Below are 17915 nucleotides of genomic sequence, written 5' to 3' on the forward strand. Positions count from 1 at the left end.
GAAAGGTGAAAACTATCTTAATAGTCTTTTCAAATAAGTATAGATATTCTTCTTCGCTATTGCAGCAAAACAAGACAGTAGTTTCTTAAAGGTTAGTTGCAAGTATCACTAAATTCTCGCACTGTTAAACTAAAATCCAATGGTCGGTTTCGTACTGTACATTTGTAACATCATACATTTGGAAAATATACCAGTTCACTAAGTTAAAGAGATCTTCCATTACACAATTTTTTCAAAAGAAAATAACATTTAACATTATCATCTATCTCCTCAGAAAAGCCTACGTAATGGAAAGCTGTCAAGTCCACAATGGCAAATACAGTCTTCCAAAATTCTTATTTTCTTTTGAAAGCTCAAATTCCATCATTAATAACATCTGTCAGGTGTTTTCCTCGAAGTGACAGCCTTACTTAATAGTGAAAATATCTGTCAAATACCCAGATCTAAATGAATCATAGTCTGTCAGTCATTCTTTCAAATAAAAATAGTGTTCTATGGAAAAGCAGCTGGTCTAGGGCACAACTCAATCACCCACACACTTTTCCTGCATCACACCATCATACTTCATTACGCAGCACGTGTTTTGTGTACACTTCCCGCTTCTTCACACATTAAAAAGATGTGTACTTACAAACGGCCAATAATAAAAACATGTAAAGATGTTCAATATCACTTATATTTAGGAAAATATGAATCAAAACTGCAATGATACGCCACTTCACCCATTAGAATGGACTTTCATAAAAAGTTTAAAAACCCAAAATATCAGGTTTTAGTGAGGATGGGAAAAATTGGAACCTTTGTGCGTTGCTGGTGGGAATTTTTAAATAAAAATCCAGCTACTATGGAAAATAGAATGTAGTTCCTCAAAAAATTAAACACAGAAGTATCACATAAGCCAGCAATTCCACTTCTGGATATATACTAGAAAGAACTGAAAGCAGGGGCTTGAAAAGATCTTTGTGCACTCATGTTCACAACAACATTTACAATAGCCAGAAGGTAGAAACAACTCAAATGTGCCCACTGATGGATGAATAAACAATATGTGATATATACATACAACAGAATATTATTCACTTAATGGGAAATTCTGATACATGCTACAAAATGGATGAACTTTATTTCTAAGTGAAATAAGCCAGACACAAAAGGTTAAATATTGGGTGATTCTATTATAAGATGCACTCAGAATACTCAAATTCATAGAGACAGGAAGTAAAACAGTGTTTACCACAGGCTGGGGGAAAAAGGGATATGGGAAACTAGTGGTTAATAAGAAAATAAGAAAGTTCTGGAGACCAGTAGTGGTAATGGTCACATAACAATGTGAGTGTACTTAATGCCACTTACTTAGCTGTAAAGTTAAAAATGATTAAAATGGTAAATTTTATGTTATACACACTTTACCACAATCAAAAAAAAAAAAGATGTACTCAAGCAGCCAAGATTGATAGACCTTTCACAGCTTTATCCAGGATGTTCTTAAGGGAAACTGGCTTTAAAAACAAAAACGGGCACCTGGGTGGCTCAGTTGGTTGGACGACTGCCTTCGGCTCAGGTCATGATCCCAATCCCGGGATCAAGTCCTGCATTGGGCTCCCAGCTCCACGGGAGTCTGCTTCTCCCTCTGACCTTCTCGCTCATGCTCTCTCTCAATGCCTCTCTCTCAATAAATAAACAAAATCTTTTTTAAAAAAATAAAAATAATTAATTTAAAAAAAAACAATAAAAAACAAAAAACTGAGTGCAAACTGTCTTGATTTGTGGTAAGATATTATAAGTTTTACCACCACCACTATTACTTTTGGACCATCAACACAAATGCCAATGCAGTATAAAATGTCTTGGTAGCATCATGAAAATAATTCTGACCTGAAAGCGCTCCTCAAAGGGCCCTGGGGAATCCTTCCTCCTGGGGCCCACAAGCCGTATTTTAAGAACCATTACTGAGCCTGTTCTTTTTGAAAAGCCAATTAATGTTGGGGAAAAAAAAAAAAGAAAAGAAAAAGAAACATAAAAGATCACTTAGTGCTAGTTTTGTTTTTATTTGACCTTTTAAGATGAGAGAAACAAACAGGCTTAAATGCTGAGCAGACATGAGATATAGTAAGAACTTTAAAAACAAGCAGAAAACAAGAAAAATCAGATAGTAAAAAAACAAGCAGAAAACAGAAGAAAAATCAGATAGTTGATAGAGAAAGAAACAGGGCAGATTAGATAAATCAGGGACACAGCCTCTGAAGTTGGGAGTAAAGGAGAAACAGATAATCAGAGGTAGAATGGGGTTGGGAGTATACTTTGATACAAAAACGCTCTAAGGCTTCAAGATGCACTGCAGAGCATGCAAACTGTAGTTAATACTGTATTCTATACTTGAAAGTTGCTGAAAGAGTAGATCTTGGAAGTTTCTCATCACAAGAAAAAAAATTTGTACCTACACTAAAAATGAATGATGGATGTTAACCAGATTTACTGTGATCATTTTGCAATTTGTGCAAAGATGCAATCATTATATTATACACCTGAAACTAATGTTTATGTCCATTATATCTCAATTTTTTAAAAAAAAGCTCTCCTAGGGGCACCTGGGTGGCTCAGTGGGTTAAGCATCTGCCTTCGGCTCAGGTGATGATCTCAGGGTCCTGAGAGCAGGCCCTACAGCAGGCTCCCTGCTTCTCCCTCGGCCATTCCTCCTCCCCTTCTCCCAGCCCCTCCTGTTTGTGCTTGTTCTCCTCTTCCTCCTTGTCAAATAAATAAATAAAATCTTCTTTAAAAATTAAAACATAAAATAAAATACAAAATTTTTAAAAAGCTCTCCTCAGAAAAATCGAGACACTAGATATATGCTTCTTGATAATGATAGGAATAATTGTAGCATTTTATCCAAAAAATTAAGAAATTTTAATATTTTTAAATCATATATCAAGAACTCTTCTGACTTTTCACCTGTATGTGTATAAAAATATGCCACATGTATCACAGAAGCATTGTCATGTCGTTTTTAAGAAAACTGTTTAATGATGCCATAGGCACTCATTTCTCCTGCAAACACTCAGAAGATTAGTATTCCAGGTGTAAGTCAAATGTATTTGTACCATGATCTAATAATATGAAAATCTGACAAAACCTTGTTCCTCTTTATTTTAAATACATGTAGCACAAATTTGTTAAATGAAATGCAAAAAGGGATTTGACATAACAGCACTAAGCCTTAAAGTTCCTAAGTCTGAACTAGCAACTGAAGGAAGTAGAGAATAAGAACTCAGCTATTCTCTTCTTTTCACTTTCCTTGTTTTTTATAGGCAGTTCTAGATGTTGCTATGGTACATTCAACTGAAGAAGCTAGAGTAATGCGATTTTATGCTACTTACTTTACAGTTCACAAATACATTATTTCATTTACGAATGAACATTTCTACGCCGAGACAAGAGACTCATTTTGGGGGAAGCTGCAATTTTATTTAGAGGATAACTGCAATTTTAAACTTTGTAAAAATTTTGTTTAAACTTTGTAAAATGAATCCTGACGTCCTAAACAACTGCAGCGCATGGTGTGATGGCCTCAGGGAAAAGCGAAGGGGGAAAGCTTTAACTCCAAAGGGGCTGGGAGTACCTCCTTCCACCTCAGCCTTTGCAGGCACCCACGAATCCTCTCCAGCTGCCTCCAGAACAGTAAAAGTCCCCTAGTCCCTTAAGCCTCCTTAAAGTCCCCACTCCAATCAAAAGCCAATGCCTGTATGTGCACAGGAGCCAGTTAAGAAGCCACATGTAGTGGAAAGAGGTTGAAGTCACAAGACCTAAATTCCTCCCTCCACAACACTAACAGTGTGACTCTGGGATGCACTAGCATTTTAAAAGAAAGACTGTTAATCCAACAATACCAGTTAGAATAATATTTCAAAATGTCTTCTGAAGGAAATCAAGAAGACCTTACCCTCAATTTAGATTCTTGTACACCACCCAACACCTTCATCCCTGTATTCAGTCTTCCAAAAAACAAAAATCAATGAACTGACCCCACAACATATGGCCATTAGTTCCGTTCTACTTTGAACACTACGGATTCGTACAGCACCTCGCAAACTCGCTTCCAATACTGTGCAAGGACAGAGCACCATCAGCAAAGTGACACAAACACAACATATACTTAAAAAAAAAAACAACCTCATGGATTTGTAACATTTCTTGAGTTGTCACCCCTAACAGCTAGTTTCAGTATATTTTAAAAATGGTGGCTCAGTGGGACGCCTGGGTGGCTCAGTTGGTTGGACGACTGCCTTCGGCTCAGGGCGTGATCCTGGAGTCCCGGGATCGAGTCCCACATCAGGCTCCCAGCTCCATGGGGAGTCTGCTTCGCTCTCTGACCTTCTCCTCGCTCATGCTCTCTCTCACTGTCTCTCTCTCTCAAATAAATAAATAAAAAATTAAAAAAAATCTTAAAAAAAAAAAAAAAAATGGTGGCTCAGTTGGTTGAGCAGCTGCCTTCGGCTCAGGTCATGATCCCGGCGTCCTGGGATCGAGTCCCGCATCGGGCTCCTTGCTCGGCAGGGAGCCTGCTTCTCCCTCTGCCTCTGCCTGCCTCTCTGTCTGCCTGTGCTCGCTCTCTCTCCCTCTCTCTCTGACAAATAAATAAATAAAATCTTTAAAAAAAAAAAAAAAAAAATATATATATATATATATCAATTTGAATTGAGATCCCTACAATTCCTCCTTTGGATTATACAAACAATATTTTGCTAAAAGATAAAAAATTAACAGATTTAACAACCTAGTTAACTATTCACTAGGATTTGAACTAGGCTAGCTGGTAAGAAAATAAAACAAAACAAAACTCTTCGATCTCATTATTGCTTACAACACCAGTAAACTATCTTATAAACTTCTCTTATTGATCAGAGAAGAGACCATTAAAGGCCTATGTATAGAGAGCATATACACATCCTACTTCTGGAAAAATAACTCAAAACATATGTCCTACTGATCATGAGTCAGTGCCATCATTTTTTTATATACAAAGAATAGACCATTAACATTCAGTAGGAGAGATTCTGTTACGCAGGCAAGAGAATGAAAAAGTGGGTCATGGTCAGTGATGCATAATCCCACTCCCTAATAAGAGTCCTGACAATATTCATTAAGTAAAATATTTTACTATATTATATGTAAATCATTTAATACTAATATCTTAATGATTCCAGAATGAATAGTAAAATCTAGACCAACCACACACAATCTCATTCAAAAGAGAATACTTAAAAGTGTAAAAAGCTCCAGCCAGCTCTAACAATAACCCAGGCACAAAAAATTAAGGAAAATAAGTAAACACAGCAATTAGACAGGGGAAGTGGTATGTTGGAAACCTCTCTCCCAAACCAAAGAAGGAACAGAATCTCGAGGGTGATAATGATTAGTTATTAACAGAACTGCATAAAGCCTTGGTTTGCTCCCTCTGGTCTCTTATGCCAGGCTTACAAATTCCCTAATCTAAAAGAAAACTGAAGGTCTCTCTACTGAGAAAAGCACCTCCAATATTAGACATACTAGTTAGAGGAGTCCCGCAAGGTAATAATAGAGTAGTTTCTTCCCCAGGGCACTGAGGATATGAGATCCCCTTCTTCTTCATTCTCTTTCTCTCGGATAGTGGTTCTCCCATTAAGCCTTGGTAACTATCAACCTCTCAAGAGAAGCCCACAGCCAGTTGAGCATTCCCAACAATGTCGCTGTAAGATTAGGTATTTGGAGCACATACTTTAGTCCTGTCTACCCTCTCTGTCCCACAGTAGTGGCTCTCTCTAAAGCCGACATGGGTCAAGGGAACTCCGGCTAGAACACTGTGGAGAGTCACACCTAGTAAGAGGAGCAACGCAGCACCCACAAAACAAAGATAGACGATTTGTGTAATCACTACAGAAATGAAACAGGCCAGGAATCCAGAAATAAATCTGGTAGCATTTTTTTTCATTCATCTAGATAATGCTGTACCTATATTATCAGCAAATATCTCTACTTATTTCAGTTTCTGTAAAAGGACATAACTTGAAAACTGGGGCCAACCTACTCCCAAGCATCAGCCGAACTTGGATATGTCAAATATGTTGTTATCCAATTGTTTTATAGTAGATGTTTACAGGCCTCTGGCTGCTTTTCAGTTCAAAAATTTAATCTCTTAGAAATGTACCAAATACCTACATGAGTACAGCGCCCTAAGAGAAAAGAGATAAGAGATAAGATGGATACAAGTCAAATCTTAAAGGAACTTTTAATCCTGCAGTAGAGGAAACTTTGTATTACACATTGTCTTAGAACAGAACAAAGCTGCGACAAGTAAGGGCAATAGGAGCAACAGTTAAAACACAGAGCCTCTGAGGAAGGCATGATCACCCCCACTTGGGGTTTCATAGAAAAATAAAGATTGCAAGAAAGTAACTGTATTTTAACTGTATCCTACAAGATACATTTAAAATAGAGTGGGGAGGCAGGTGTCTGCATTCCAGGCAATGTAACAACATAAACTGAAAAACAGGTATGAAAAAGCAAGAGCAAAGCACAGGAAATGTCAAGTCCTAGGGTTGGAGTGAGAGAGGGATTAAGACCTGTGTTGGGGCGTTGGGGTCCCACCGCTCAGGGCCTTGAATCCCAGAGTAATGAGTTGGGCAAATGACCAGAAGTCCACTTCAGGAAGACAAACTGGGAGGAATACAAGAGTGGATTTGGTAAGTAAAAGGGGAGGAACAATCTGCGTGAAAACCCAATTCTGTAAGAGCAAGTAAGGACCCAAACTAGAGGGGAGCCTGGGTGGCTCAGCAGGCTGCCTTTGGCTGGAGTCAGATCCCAGGGTCCTGGGGTTGAGGCCCACATCGGGTTCTCTGCCCAGTGGGAGAGCCTACTCTCCCTCTCCCTGCTGCTCCCCCTGCTTGTGCTCTAATAAATAAATAAAAATATATGTCAAATAAAATATATGTCAAATAAATAAGTAAAAATATATATTTTTCTAAAAAGGTGGGGGGGGGCAAACTAGAACTGAGAGCACTGGAAACAAAAGTAGCCAACTCTTCACACCTTAGCACGGGTCAACTTTCAACCCACGAACTAAGAGAAAGTACTGTCGTAGCTCTCCCTTATACATTCTTTCCAAAATAAAACTTGAAAAACATGAAAATTTCTTTACCTCCAGATACCCTCCAAAATATGAATCACTTGGAGAACACAAAGGATTAAAATGATAAAAGAATCTATTAAGGTGGCATATCCTTTGAAACTAAATAGTTCTCTGAAATGCCACAGGATTTTATCTGAGCACCAATCCCCTTATCTTAAAGGGTACTAAATAAGGCAACTTCCTAGAAAGGACTTTTTCACAAGGATTAAGAAATAATTTTATACTGTGGGATAAAAAAATAAATTGCTAATCTATACTTGTCAAAGAACTCAAATACACGATTATCACACATAATCCTTTCATTATGGTCTCAATCCTAAAACTGTTATCTTTATCCCTCCTTTCCCATGCTCCTCTCATATCAGAGAAGCAGTAAGAATCCATTACACAAACAGAATCGGAGAATGCTAAAATGGAAAAAGATGTTACAGATTCATTTTTATCCACTTCATTTTTTTCTTAAGGAGTGAAATCAAAATGTCACAATGCAAGTCAGTAGCGTAACAGAGTATCAGCTGGCCCAGCTCCAAGTTTTGCCCTTTTTTTTTTAATAGCTGCCTCCAAGAAGGCACCGTTTTGAAGATTTAATGAAAAGTTAAAATAGGCAAATCAGCAGCAACAACTGTTTCATATTTTTTAATAATATTCACTGCAAAATGCCTCTCTAAAGGCTACATCCCAAACTATGCCCTTAAACTTTACTGGAATTCTACAAGACAAGAACCAAAAATTCCAAAATAAAAGTATCTGTGTAAAAGCCCAATACAACCACTTTCCTGCAGAGAGACGTGAGCCGGTTAGCAGAAATGTGCTGACTGACCTCATTTGTAAAGATGATACATGCAGACAAAGGACTCTCCAAATTAACTACGTGCCCAACTACTTAAAACAGTTCGGTCATTAACCACTCAACTTCCCAACTCAGTTTCCTAAAAATAGTAGGCTTGTGAGTAGATGGATGATTCACGAGATGGATCCAGGATAAAACCAAGAATAAACAGTCATAGCTCCTTCTGATGAAACCTTTCTATAGCTTTGAAATCACCACTCAGGACTCTTAATTTCAGAATTCCAAGTCAAACCTTGAATCATTTTGATAGCTACCAAATAGGTTCTAATAAATGTTTATGTTCTACTTCAAATTTTGACCCAAAAAAAGGGGGGTAGAGAAGGAGTTAAAGAGAACAAGATAATGCACAAGTAAGACAGTAAAGAACACTAAAGGTCCAGAATCAACGTAAGGACAAACAATTCCACCTCGCAGTATGTTCTGTAATATGAGTAACATCAGGGATCTTTTCCATTTTTCCCTCCTGCAGATCCCATAATGGAAAGATGCTAACAAGTATTAACTTATTTCTACTCTTTTTTAAATAACCAAAGTCAACCTTCCTGAACTGCTCAGCATGACAAAGTCAGTATTAACCGAACAAAGCTGACTGTAGCTAAAAGCAAAGAAATATGATGTTAGTGCAATTTAGCACTTTTTTGGAGATAAATGCATAATTTCCACACTTTTTTCAAAATATTGAAAATTGGGAATTGCTTTAGTGTCCTTGAATAAAACTGCCACTTCTACAGAAAACAGCAATCAAAATTACAACCAAAGAACTATCCCCACAATGATAACATATCGCACAGGCGAAGCGTGTGAGAGTCTATGTAATGTCTTTTGCTACAAATCACTTTCAACTCATCGTCAAAGAGTATGCTGCTATCAAAGTAAAAATTCTATATAGCTGATTGACACTGAAAAGTTATATATTGCTAAATGACATAAAATAATTTTCTAATTAAAATGATTCAAATTTTTTACAAATATAATTCAAGATAAATTCAATTAATTCCTGATAAATACCTACTCTACAAGCAAATTACTACAAATCCAGAAGATTTCACAGAAAGATGATAACCAAATCTGAACCTAAAACTGGCCCACATTTATTGAAAGACGGCATGCACTGTTAAGTACTATCCTACATTATCTGCTTAACAGCACATATTACCTATTAATCTTCATAATAAATATTAACTCCATCTTATAAAAGAGGAAATGATGCTTTCTGAGAGTTTAATTCAACTACAACAACAACAACAAAATTGCAGGACAGAAACTAAAGATACAGAGATAAATGAGAACCTGCCCTCAAAGAGCTCATTGTCAAAAATCAATTATATTACACACAACTGCATGTAACAATACTTTCCTTCTTTAAATTCAGCCACCTTTGCAAAATAAAGAAAAATATGCCAACAGAGAAAGATAACTCTAAGAGGACATTCAGGTTATCTTCCTTTGTGGTTTCAAGGAGGCTAACTAAAATAACATTTAGCCTTAAATGCTGTCTTCAAAAGTTTGTCTTCACTTATATGTGATTGTTGAACCACTATACCATACACCTGAAATTTATATAACACTATATATTAACTATGTCGGAATTAAAATTAAAAAATAAATAAATCCCACATTTTTTTAAAAAAAGAGGTACATCTTATACTACCATGATGCTGACTCCTCCTGTTTCTATTTTTTTGTTTTGTTTTGTTTTTTTAATTTTTTTTTTTTTTTTTGACAGAAAGGGAGAGGACATAGCCAGGGGGAGGGGCAGAAGGAGAGGGAGAAGCAGGCTTCCCCACCGAGCAGAGAGCCTGATGAGGGGCTCCATCCCAGGACCCTGGGATCATGACCTGAGTGGAAAGCAGACAGAAGCTTAACTGACTGAGCCAACCAAGCATCCGTGTTTCCAGTTTTTGGCTGATGAATAAAGGTGCTGTAAACATGCATGTGCAGGTTTATAAAAAAGAAAAAGTCTGTCTTCGCGCAAGTATTCAGGGTCCCCTGACCTAAGCAGAAGACCTCTGATGGGACAAGAACTAAAGAGCCCTCCCTCGGTGCTTTTCGATTTGCGAATTAGGTCTTAAATTCTACGGAAGAACTCCATCTGTGTTCATTTAAAAAAAAAAATTTTTTTTAAAGTAAAAATTTGTTTCCTTTGTAAAGAATTTGAAGGTCCTTAATATGACAAGGCAATTTGTGTGATTTAAAAAGTAATTAATAGACAGTACTTCTAGCCTCAAGAATTTTACTATCTGCTAAGGGAAATGAGACTGGAACAATAACCACCTTAGTATTTCCACGTGCTTACAAAATTGTATCTCAAGACAAAAGATTAAATGTGGTAAGAGGGAAAAAGCAAATAAATAGCTACAAATGTCCACAGGAAGAAGGGAGTGATCCTAACTAGCAGTGAGGCGACTAGGCTTACACAGGCAAAGGTAGTGATAGGTAAGGAACAGGGAACGGCACACGGTGGCTGGAGCAGAGTATTATCAGGAAATAACCAGAGCTCAGATTTAGAAGGTAGGTTACGAACTGGGGTGGGGCGGGGCGCCTGGCTGGCTGAGCCCATGGAGCCTGTGACTCTTGATCTTAGGATTGAGTTCGAGCCCGAAGTTGGGTGTAAAGATTACTTAAAAATAAAATCTGGAAAGAAAAAATAAGTAATAACTAAGCATGAGTAATTGTGAGTGTGTGGCCAAAAAATGTGATCAAGATGACACACAAGTCACTCCCTCCTTTTCAAAGCACCGTGTTCTCCCGGCCCTCTTCATACCTCCCTGCAGCTCCTGTTTACTCTAAATCAGCCGTTCTTGAGGTATGGTTTCTGGACCAGCAGCAGCAGTGAGCAAGTTGTTAGAAATGAAAATTATGGGCCGCACCCAGACATACAGAACCAAACCGTGGGGGCTCAGGCTCAGGAACCTGGGGCTTACCAAGCCCCCCAAATGATTCTGATGAACACTAATGCTGAATACCAGTGTTCTACCAGAGTCCTTCAGCGAGAGACTTCTCATTCTATATTCTCTCCCTACATTATCCTCTCCCGGGCCTTTCCATAACAGCCAAATGTTCACTTATCAAAAAATACCTCTCTCTAAACCCAGACACCTTTGCAGAGCACCAGACCACACATTCAGCTTCCCACTTGACGCTGATTCCCTCCCAGATAGCTCAGCTACACATGTCTGGAACTCCTGGATATCCTCCTAACTCTTCTCCCTCCCCCCAAAAAATCTGTTCCTTCTCTACTCTTCCCCATCTCAGCAAATGGCACCTCAAGCCCAAGAGCTACATAAGTCATTCTTCCCAGTTCCGACAACACCCTCCCCCAACCCAGTCCATCACCAGGTCTTCCCACTTGAGCACTGTCTCCATTCCCACTGCCACATCTTAACCAGTCACCGAATCTGTCCGCCTCTCGACCAGTCTCTATGATCTTGTCAAAGTGCAAATCAGAGCCTATAACTGCCCCAATCCTTCAGTAGCTTCGCATTGCATTTCAGATGACCACTGCATGGTCATCTTTCCAACATCATCTTGGTCCTTCCTCCAAAGGGATTCAATCATTACATTTCCCGGCTCTGGGCATATTTCAGTTCCTGAAACTTCCTCACACAGAGACTTCTCCATTCGTGACATACCCCACACCACCCCCACCTTCACACACTGCCTTTACCTAATTTTTCTCATGCTTCAGATTTCTGGTAAAATATCAAAAAAGGTCTTCCTTGGAAAAAAAAAAAAAAAAAGGTCTTCCTTGATCCCTCAGTATAAACTGAATCAGTTATTTTCTCACTAAACCCTGTGCTTTCTTCTCATGACAACTATTAAAATTATCTACACGACTTGATGATTTTTTGTTTAACCTTTATCTTCTATATTAGGCTAGAAATTCCACAAGGACAAAGAAATATCTGTTTCATTTTCCATTGTATAAATAATAACTACTACAGAGCCTGGCACACAAAAGGCATTTAATAAATAGTTATGGAGTAGTAACAGTTGTCATTATTTTTGTTAAATCCTCCCCTTCTGCTCTCTCTGTCCTCTCTCAGAAACTAACTTACAAGTTACTGGGTAGCCAAGATAATTTCTGCTAATGAAATATCATGCTTAAATCCCTCATTTTCAGATTGATTTATATGGCAAAATCAAATGTCTTTTACTACCTTCCTGTAAAATTAACAGGAAGAAGTGGCTAACACTTAGCCTATATTAACTGACCCTAATCTAAGCAGTTGACCTCAGGAGAGCTACTGAGCTCCTTCCACAGAACTCTCTAGCAATTCCTGGTCTCCCTGTTACCTGCACTGACAGCACCAACAACCCCCATGCCTGTGACAGAAAGTCTCATACTTACCCGTGAAACTGTATGCAAAATACCATTCCTATCCAGACCCGAGAACCTCATAATTAGATGACCTCAACGAATTATGATAGTGTCCCAGGCCCCTGGTTCCACATTTATTTAAGCCCTTTGTACCAAACACATTTAGAACAACACAGAACCAAACACATGGAGAACCTTATCAATCAACATTAAATGCTCTGACTAGCATGTGACCAAAAAGCCAGTCCTATGTTTTGTTAGAAATTAAAGAGTACACTGAAATACATGTGCTTGACACTCTGACTCTGTTTCAAGCTTAAATTTACATATGGCTCTATCAGATTCCTATAGGCCCAAATTCGATTTAGTTAGCATGCACTCTTGAAACTAAAAGTGTTTTTGAAAAAAACATGAAAGTGTTCCACGGTATTAGTTCTCTAAACTTTGAGCAGGAATTAAAAAGGTATAAGGTGTAATAAGCATTTCAAACATACACATACTTAACTAGAGACAATGATACAAAGTACATATTTCAGAGAAGAAACTACTCCCAACAGTTTAAACATACAACATAAGTATATATCCGAGAATCTGCTTATTTCTTTAAATAAATATATAATATATAAATATGTACTTACATGTATACATGTGACCTAATATCTATACTCAGAAATATTATACATGTGTATGTATACATACATATATACATACATACACAGGAGATTGCCACTATTTGGGGACTCCGTATTTGTAAATTCACGTAGTCACTAAAATTTATCTGTATTCCCGAAAATCAATACAATGGCATTTTCAAGATCATTTGCAGACATAAGCATAGTGCTGAAAATTTTGAGAAGGCTGGCTGGACACAACAAGATACCTTTCTGCCTTGTTTATAAACAAGGCCCTTTTTGAAATCTGTTTACTGCCATGTTTTTCTCATTTTTGTGCTTTTTATTGATTTCATTTTTTAAAATGGCCCAAGCATAGTGCCAAAGTGTCATCTAGTATTCCTAGGCTCAAGGAGGCTGCAATGTTCCTCACAGAGAAAATAATGTGTCTTAGATAAGCTTTATTTAGAAATGAGTTACAGCGCTGTAAGCCATAAGTTCAGTTTTAATGAGTCAACAATATATGTTTAAAAAGATCTTTAAACAGAAACCCACATAAAACAAGGTTATATACTGACTGGTGGACAAAAATGTTGTCAACAGGGGCTTGCAGGACCTCACACCTGTATTTCTAAAGGGCAATGGTTCAGTACTTACTCACTGCCCTGTGACTTTATAAAACACAACTACTCTGAACAATGAGAGGCAAGTATGTAAATACAACTACACTTAGAAAGAGGAGAGAGAATATGAGACAGAGAAAAAGAATAGCAGATTTACTGAAGACTCAAAGACACTACAGAGGTCCTTCTGAACAAGATGCCTACGTTTTCAGTAGCATGGCAAAAACACCTCAGGGCAGGGCACAGCATCTACAGTATTGGCCCTGTTTAAACAACAAGGACCCAAAGCAAAAAAAAAAAAAAAAAAAAAGGAACCTACCAAGTTCATTTTTTCATTTTTTGGTCTGTCTTTGTTTCTATTCCTTGCCCCACTAAATGGTATACCTCTGCCCAACTCAGGTACTCTAAACTCTAATGCCTTTCCACACCACTTGCACTAACCTTGTAATTCAGCACATGTATCTGTCAATTATTGAACGATCATTCTTGAGTATGAACCAGACTTTGCGTTTAAACATCCTGTCTAAATTGTCTAAATTATTTGGAAAAGAGAGGATATTAAAGCATTTGAAGTAAGAAGAAACTGTCAGGATAAAAAAGTAAACTGAATACGGGTAATTTCAGTTATACGTGTAAAGAGAAAAGAAATACACAAGGGAAGAAAGTCTCCCCTCCCATCCAAAGACTACGAAATAAAAGTCTAATCCAAGAGCTGGAGTGTCGGGAAGGGAAGTCCCACCTTCCAAAACAGCTTCTTCAGCTCCTGCTTCGTCCTAGCACTTGGTTATGGAGTTTCCCAAGAAAAACGGCAAAATTTATAGCAGAAGCTAGTAGAACACTCTAACAGTGACATTAGTCCTTAACTGCTTTTTAATGTTTTGTGGCTGAATAATCACTCCCTTTGAAATTCTTATTTTCATTTTCCAAAATTACTTAACTTTTCCTGAAAATGACTTGCTTAGGGTAATGATAGGATATGCGTAGGGCAGTGATAGAAGCCACAAATCCAAAATCTAGTTTGATGAAATGTCAATGTTTTCTTTCCACTTTATAAAAAAACCCATCTGGGATTTTGTGAAATGAAGTGACTGTAATACTACTCAAGCCACACTTCCATTAGTCACTACAATTCAAAGAAGTAGTAAGTGCAGCATTAACTTAACAGCCATGTCTTCTTAAAAGCCACAACTCGATCTAAACCAACATTTGACATCCAGGTATAACAAAGAACTAGGAAATTTTACAGCGCAGTAAATCTATCAAAACCAATGACCATATATATTCATTCCTCTGAAAAGCTAACGCTCCTTCCCCCCCCTCTCCAAGGTTTGCCTAGGCTCATCACTAGAGGCAGTGGCTTGTAAAACCACGACAGCCATCCCCGAATAAGTCAGCATTTCTTTCTGTTTAAATATTTTATAGACAAAACCTTCAGATTTTTTTTGCACTAATGCATTATTGTTTATGGCATTTCAGAAAGCCTAAGTGGAATCTCCGTCTGCTGCGTCCAAACCACACCAGCGTCCGACTTTCAGAGCCAGAACCGCTCCCTCCAACTTTTCTCTCAACCTGGAACGTAAAGGACCGCCCGTCGACTGTCTCCTGCGCAACCTTACAAGTCCTCACCGGGTACGATTCTGCGTGCAAACCTCCAAGCTCCGAGGAAGCCTCCGCGCGCGCCGCTCGCACGGGAAACAACACCGGAGCGCGGCGGCGCTTCCCCGGGCGCGAGCTCCGCCGCCCGAGCCCCGATCCGCCGCCGGAGCCCGGGACGGGTGACGAGGGCGGGACGCGCAGCCGGGCGGGCCGGAGTCAGCGCGCCCTCCCGACCCCGTCTCCAGTGCCAGAGACGCCCCGCGGGCACGAACAGCACCTGGTCCGACGCCGGTTCCGGACGGGACGAGCGGACTCCGAGCCCACGCGCTGCTCCGAGCTCCCGCCGACCCACCCCGGGGACAGCGCCGGCCGCACACGAGCCCGCAGAGCGGCGCCGGCTTCCCCGGGGACCCAGCAGCGCGACCGCGGCTCGACCTCGGGGTCCGCAGGGCCCTCACCCCGCAGCGCGGGCGGAGACCGGGGCGGAGGCCGAAGAGCCACCGCGGGCGGGGCAGAGACTCGAGCCGCACGACCGGCCCCTCGGCGAGTCGCCGGCCCCGTCGCGCCCCGCACCGCCCGCGAGGGCGTCTTCCGCTCACCCCCTCGCCTCGCGGGACCGGAGCCCGGCCGGGAGAGCGCGGCCCGCGCCGACCCGGCCCGAGCGCTCGTCACGGCCCCCGCGGCCCGGGGACAGGAGCGGGGAGAGCGCGCCGAGCGGACGAGCCCCGGGCCGGGCGGACGCCGCCAGCCGCCGCCACACCCCGGCCCCCCTCACCTGCGGCCGAGCCCCCGCGCCCCTACCTTCGGCCAGCGACTCCTCCAGGGTGACCTGGTAGCGGCCGACGGCGAACACGCGGACCCCCACGGACGAGCCGCCGCCGCCGGAGCCGGCCCCGGGCCCGCCGGCCGAGCTCCCCGCCGCGCCGCCGCCGCCGCCCTCCGACTTGGGCATCCGCGAGAACTTCTTCATGGTCCCGCCGGCGCGCTGGGGGGCGCGGGGCGCGCGAGGGCGAGCGCGAGAGCGGGTCCGCGGCCCGGCGCGCGGCCGGCCGTCCGCGAGGGGTCGCCGCCCTCGCCCGTGCGAGCGTCCGTGCGCGCTGCGGCCCGGCGGCCTCACATCCCGCGCGCGAGCGCACCGCCCCGGCCCCGCCGCCCGCTCCGCGGCTCCGCTGCAGCTGCCCGGCTCCCGCAGAGCGCGGCGGAGAGGGCGGGGCCGGGGCCGGGGCGGGGCGCGAGGGGGCGGGGCCGGGCGCGGGGGCGACGCCGCCGCCTCCGCGAGCGCCCCGGGCGCCCGAGCCGCCCCTCGACGCGTCGGGAGCGCGAGCCGGGGAGGGGGCAGCGCCGGGGAGGGAGACGAGGAAGGGGCGAGGCGGCCGGGTCTGCGGGGAGTGCGCTGGACCTCTCCGGCCGCGCGCCCCCAGACCGCAGCCCGCGGCGCCGCCGCAGCCGGACCGACGCCGCCCGCCACTCGCGGCCGTTGGCGGTGCGGCGCCGCTGCCAACCGCTTTGAGGCCCGGCGGCCGCGCAGGCGCGCGATCGGCGCCGCCGGAAGTGACGGTTCCGGCTCTTGTCACGTGGAGGGCGTGGGGGCGGGGAGCGGCGGTGGGAGCGGCGGTGGGGGCTGGGGTCGGAGGCGAGGTTGGGGTCCCGCGTCCGGGGTCCCGGCGGCGAGCGTTCGGGTCGGGCTTGCGGGGCCCCGCGTCGAGGTGGGCGGGGAGGCTCCCGTGCGTCCGGGTCCGGGTCCGGCGTCTGGGCGAGGCGCTGCCGCGACCCTCCGGACGCGTAAACCCGCCGCCGGCCGCTTCCCCGCCAGCGGCTTCTCGCCCGTTCGTGTCCCGGAGCGTCCCGGAGGGGCTTCCGCTCGCCGCCCCGCGCGTGGGAGGCGGGAGCCGCGGGGCCGCAGCGGGTTCCCGTAACCCAACTTCGGAAGCGGCGGGCGCCGGTGCTGGGAAGCGCGTCTGCGGCGCGGGAACCGCGGAGGCGCCGTTTTCCGAAGCCCGAGAGCCGCGCGGCGGCGGCCGGACGCCCGGAGCAGGTGCGTGTGCGCGCCGGGGAGCCCGAGGGTCCGGCCGAGGTCGCGCCGGGGCCGTCCTGACGCCCCGCTCCGCGCCAGACCGCGCTGAGGAAGGACGCTGCGAACCGGCCGACGGCCAGAGCGGCGCCTGGATTCTCCCGCCGCCCTTGGAACGGGGGACTCGCCCGCCTTAGAAGGAGGCGGCGGCGGCTCGTTGCCACCTCGTGAGCTGCGGGCGTCTCGGTGCCTGCGGCGGGAGGCCGGCGAGGGCAGCCGGGGTGCGCAGACCGGGGGTGCCGGAGGCCGGGAAGGCGGCGCCCGGTTCTCAGCTTCCCCCCGCTCCCCCTCCGGGACCCCGGCCGAGGAGCACAGGCCCGCTGTGGCCGGCGGAGAAGCCAGACCCTGACGTTGCTCCCCAAGACCGCATTTCCTACCCTGTCCCAACGCAGACCACATGCGTCCCCGGGCTGCCGTCCGTCCTACAGGCCGACGTCCGGAGGCAGAGGGCTCGGAGCTCAGTAGTCAACACTTCCTCCCCTCCGCTATGTGGAGAGAAGCTGTTTCTCCCAGCGCCAGAACAGGGCTCGGGTTTAGGCGGGTTCCCTGCGTGACCCACTCGGCTGGAAGCCTTCGTGCGGAGACCGGGCCTGTAACCGGCCCTGGAAGTCAGGGTATGTCCGTGACTGATGAGCTGCGACAGGGATTTCCATTTAGGAATAAGCTGACCATTTTCCTGAC

At 44.1% G+C, this 17915-nt stretch overlaps 1 protein-coding gene across 1 annotated transcript in view; it reads right to left on the reverse strand.

Annotated features, from left to right (window-relative positions):
• BMP2K (BMP2 inducible kinase) overlaps window positions 1–16198 on the reverse strand; it is a 121476-nt gene extending 105278 nt beyond the window's left edge. The window contains 1 exon segment of the mRNA XM_044225690.1: window positions 15965–16198. Within this exon segment, the coding sequence (XP_044081625.1) occupies window positions 15965–16133 (169 nt within the window). The 5' untranslated portion in view covers window positions 16134–16198.
• Between the last annotated feature and the right edge of the window lie 1717 nt (window positions 16199–17915).

Source organism: Neovison vison, chromosome 11, assembly GCF_020171115.1.
Source record: "Neovison vison isolate M4711 chromosome 11, ASM_NN_V1, whole genome shotgun sequence".
Taxonomy (NCBI): Eukaryota; Metazoa; Chordata; class Mammalia; order Carnivora; family Mustelidae; genus Neogale; species Neogale vison.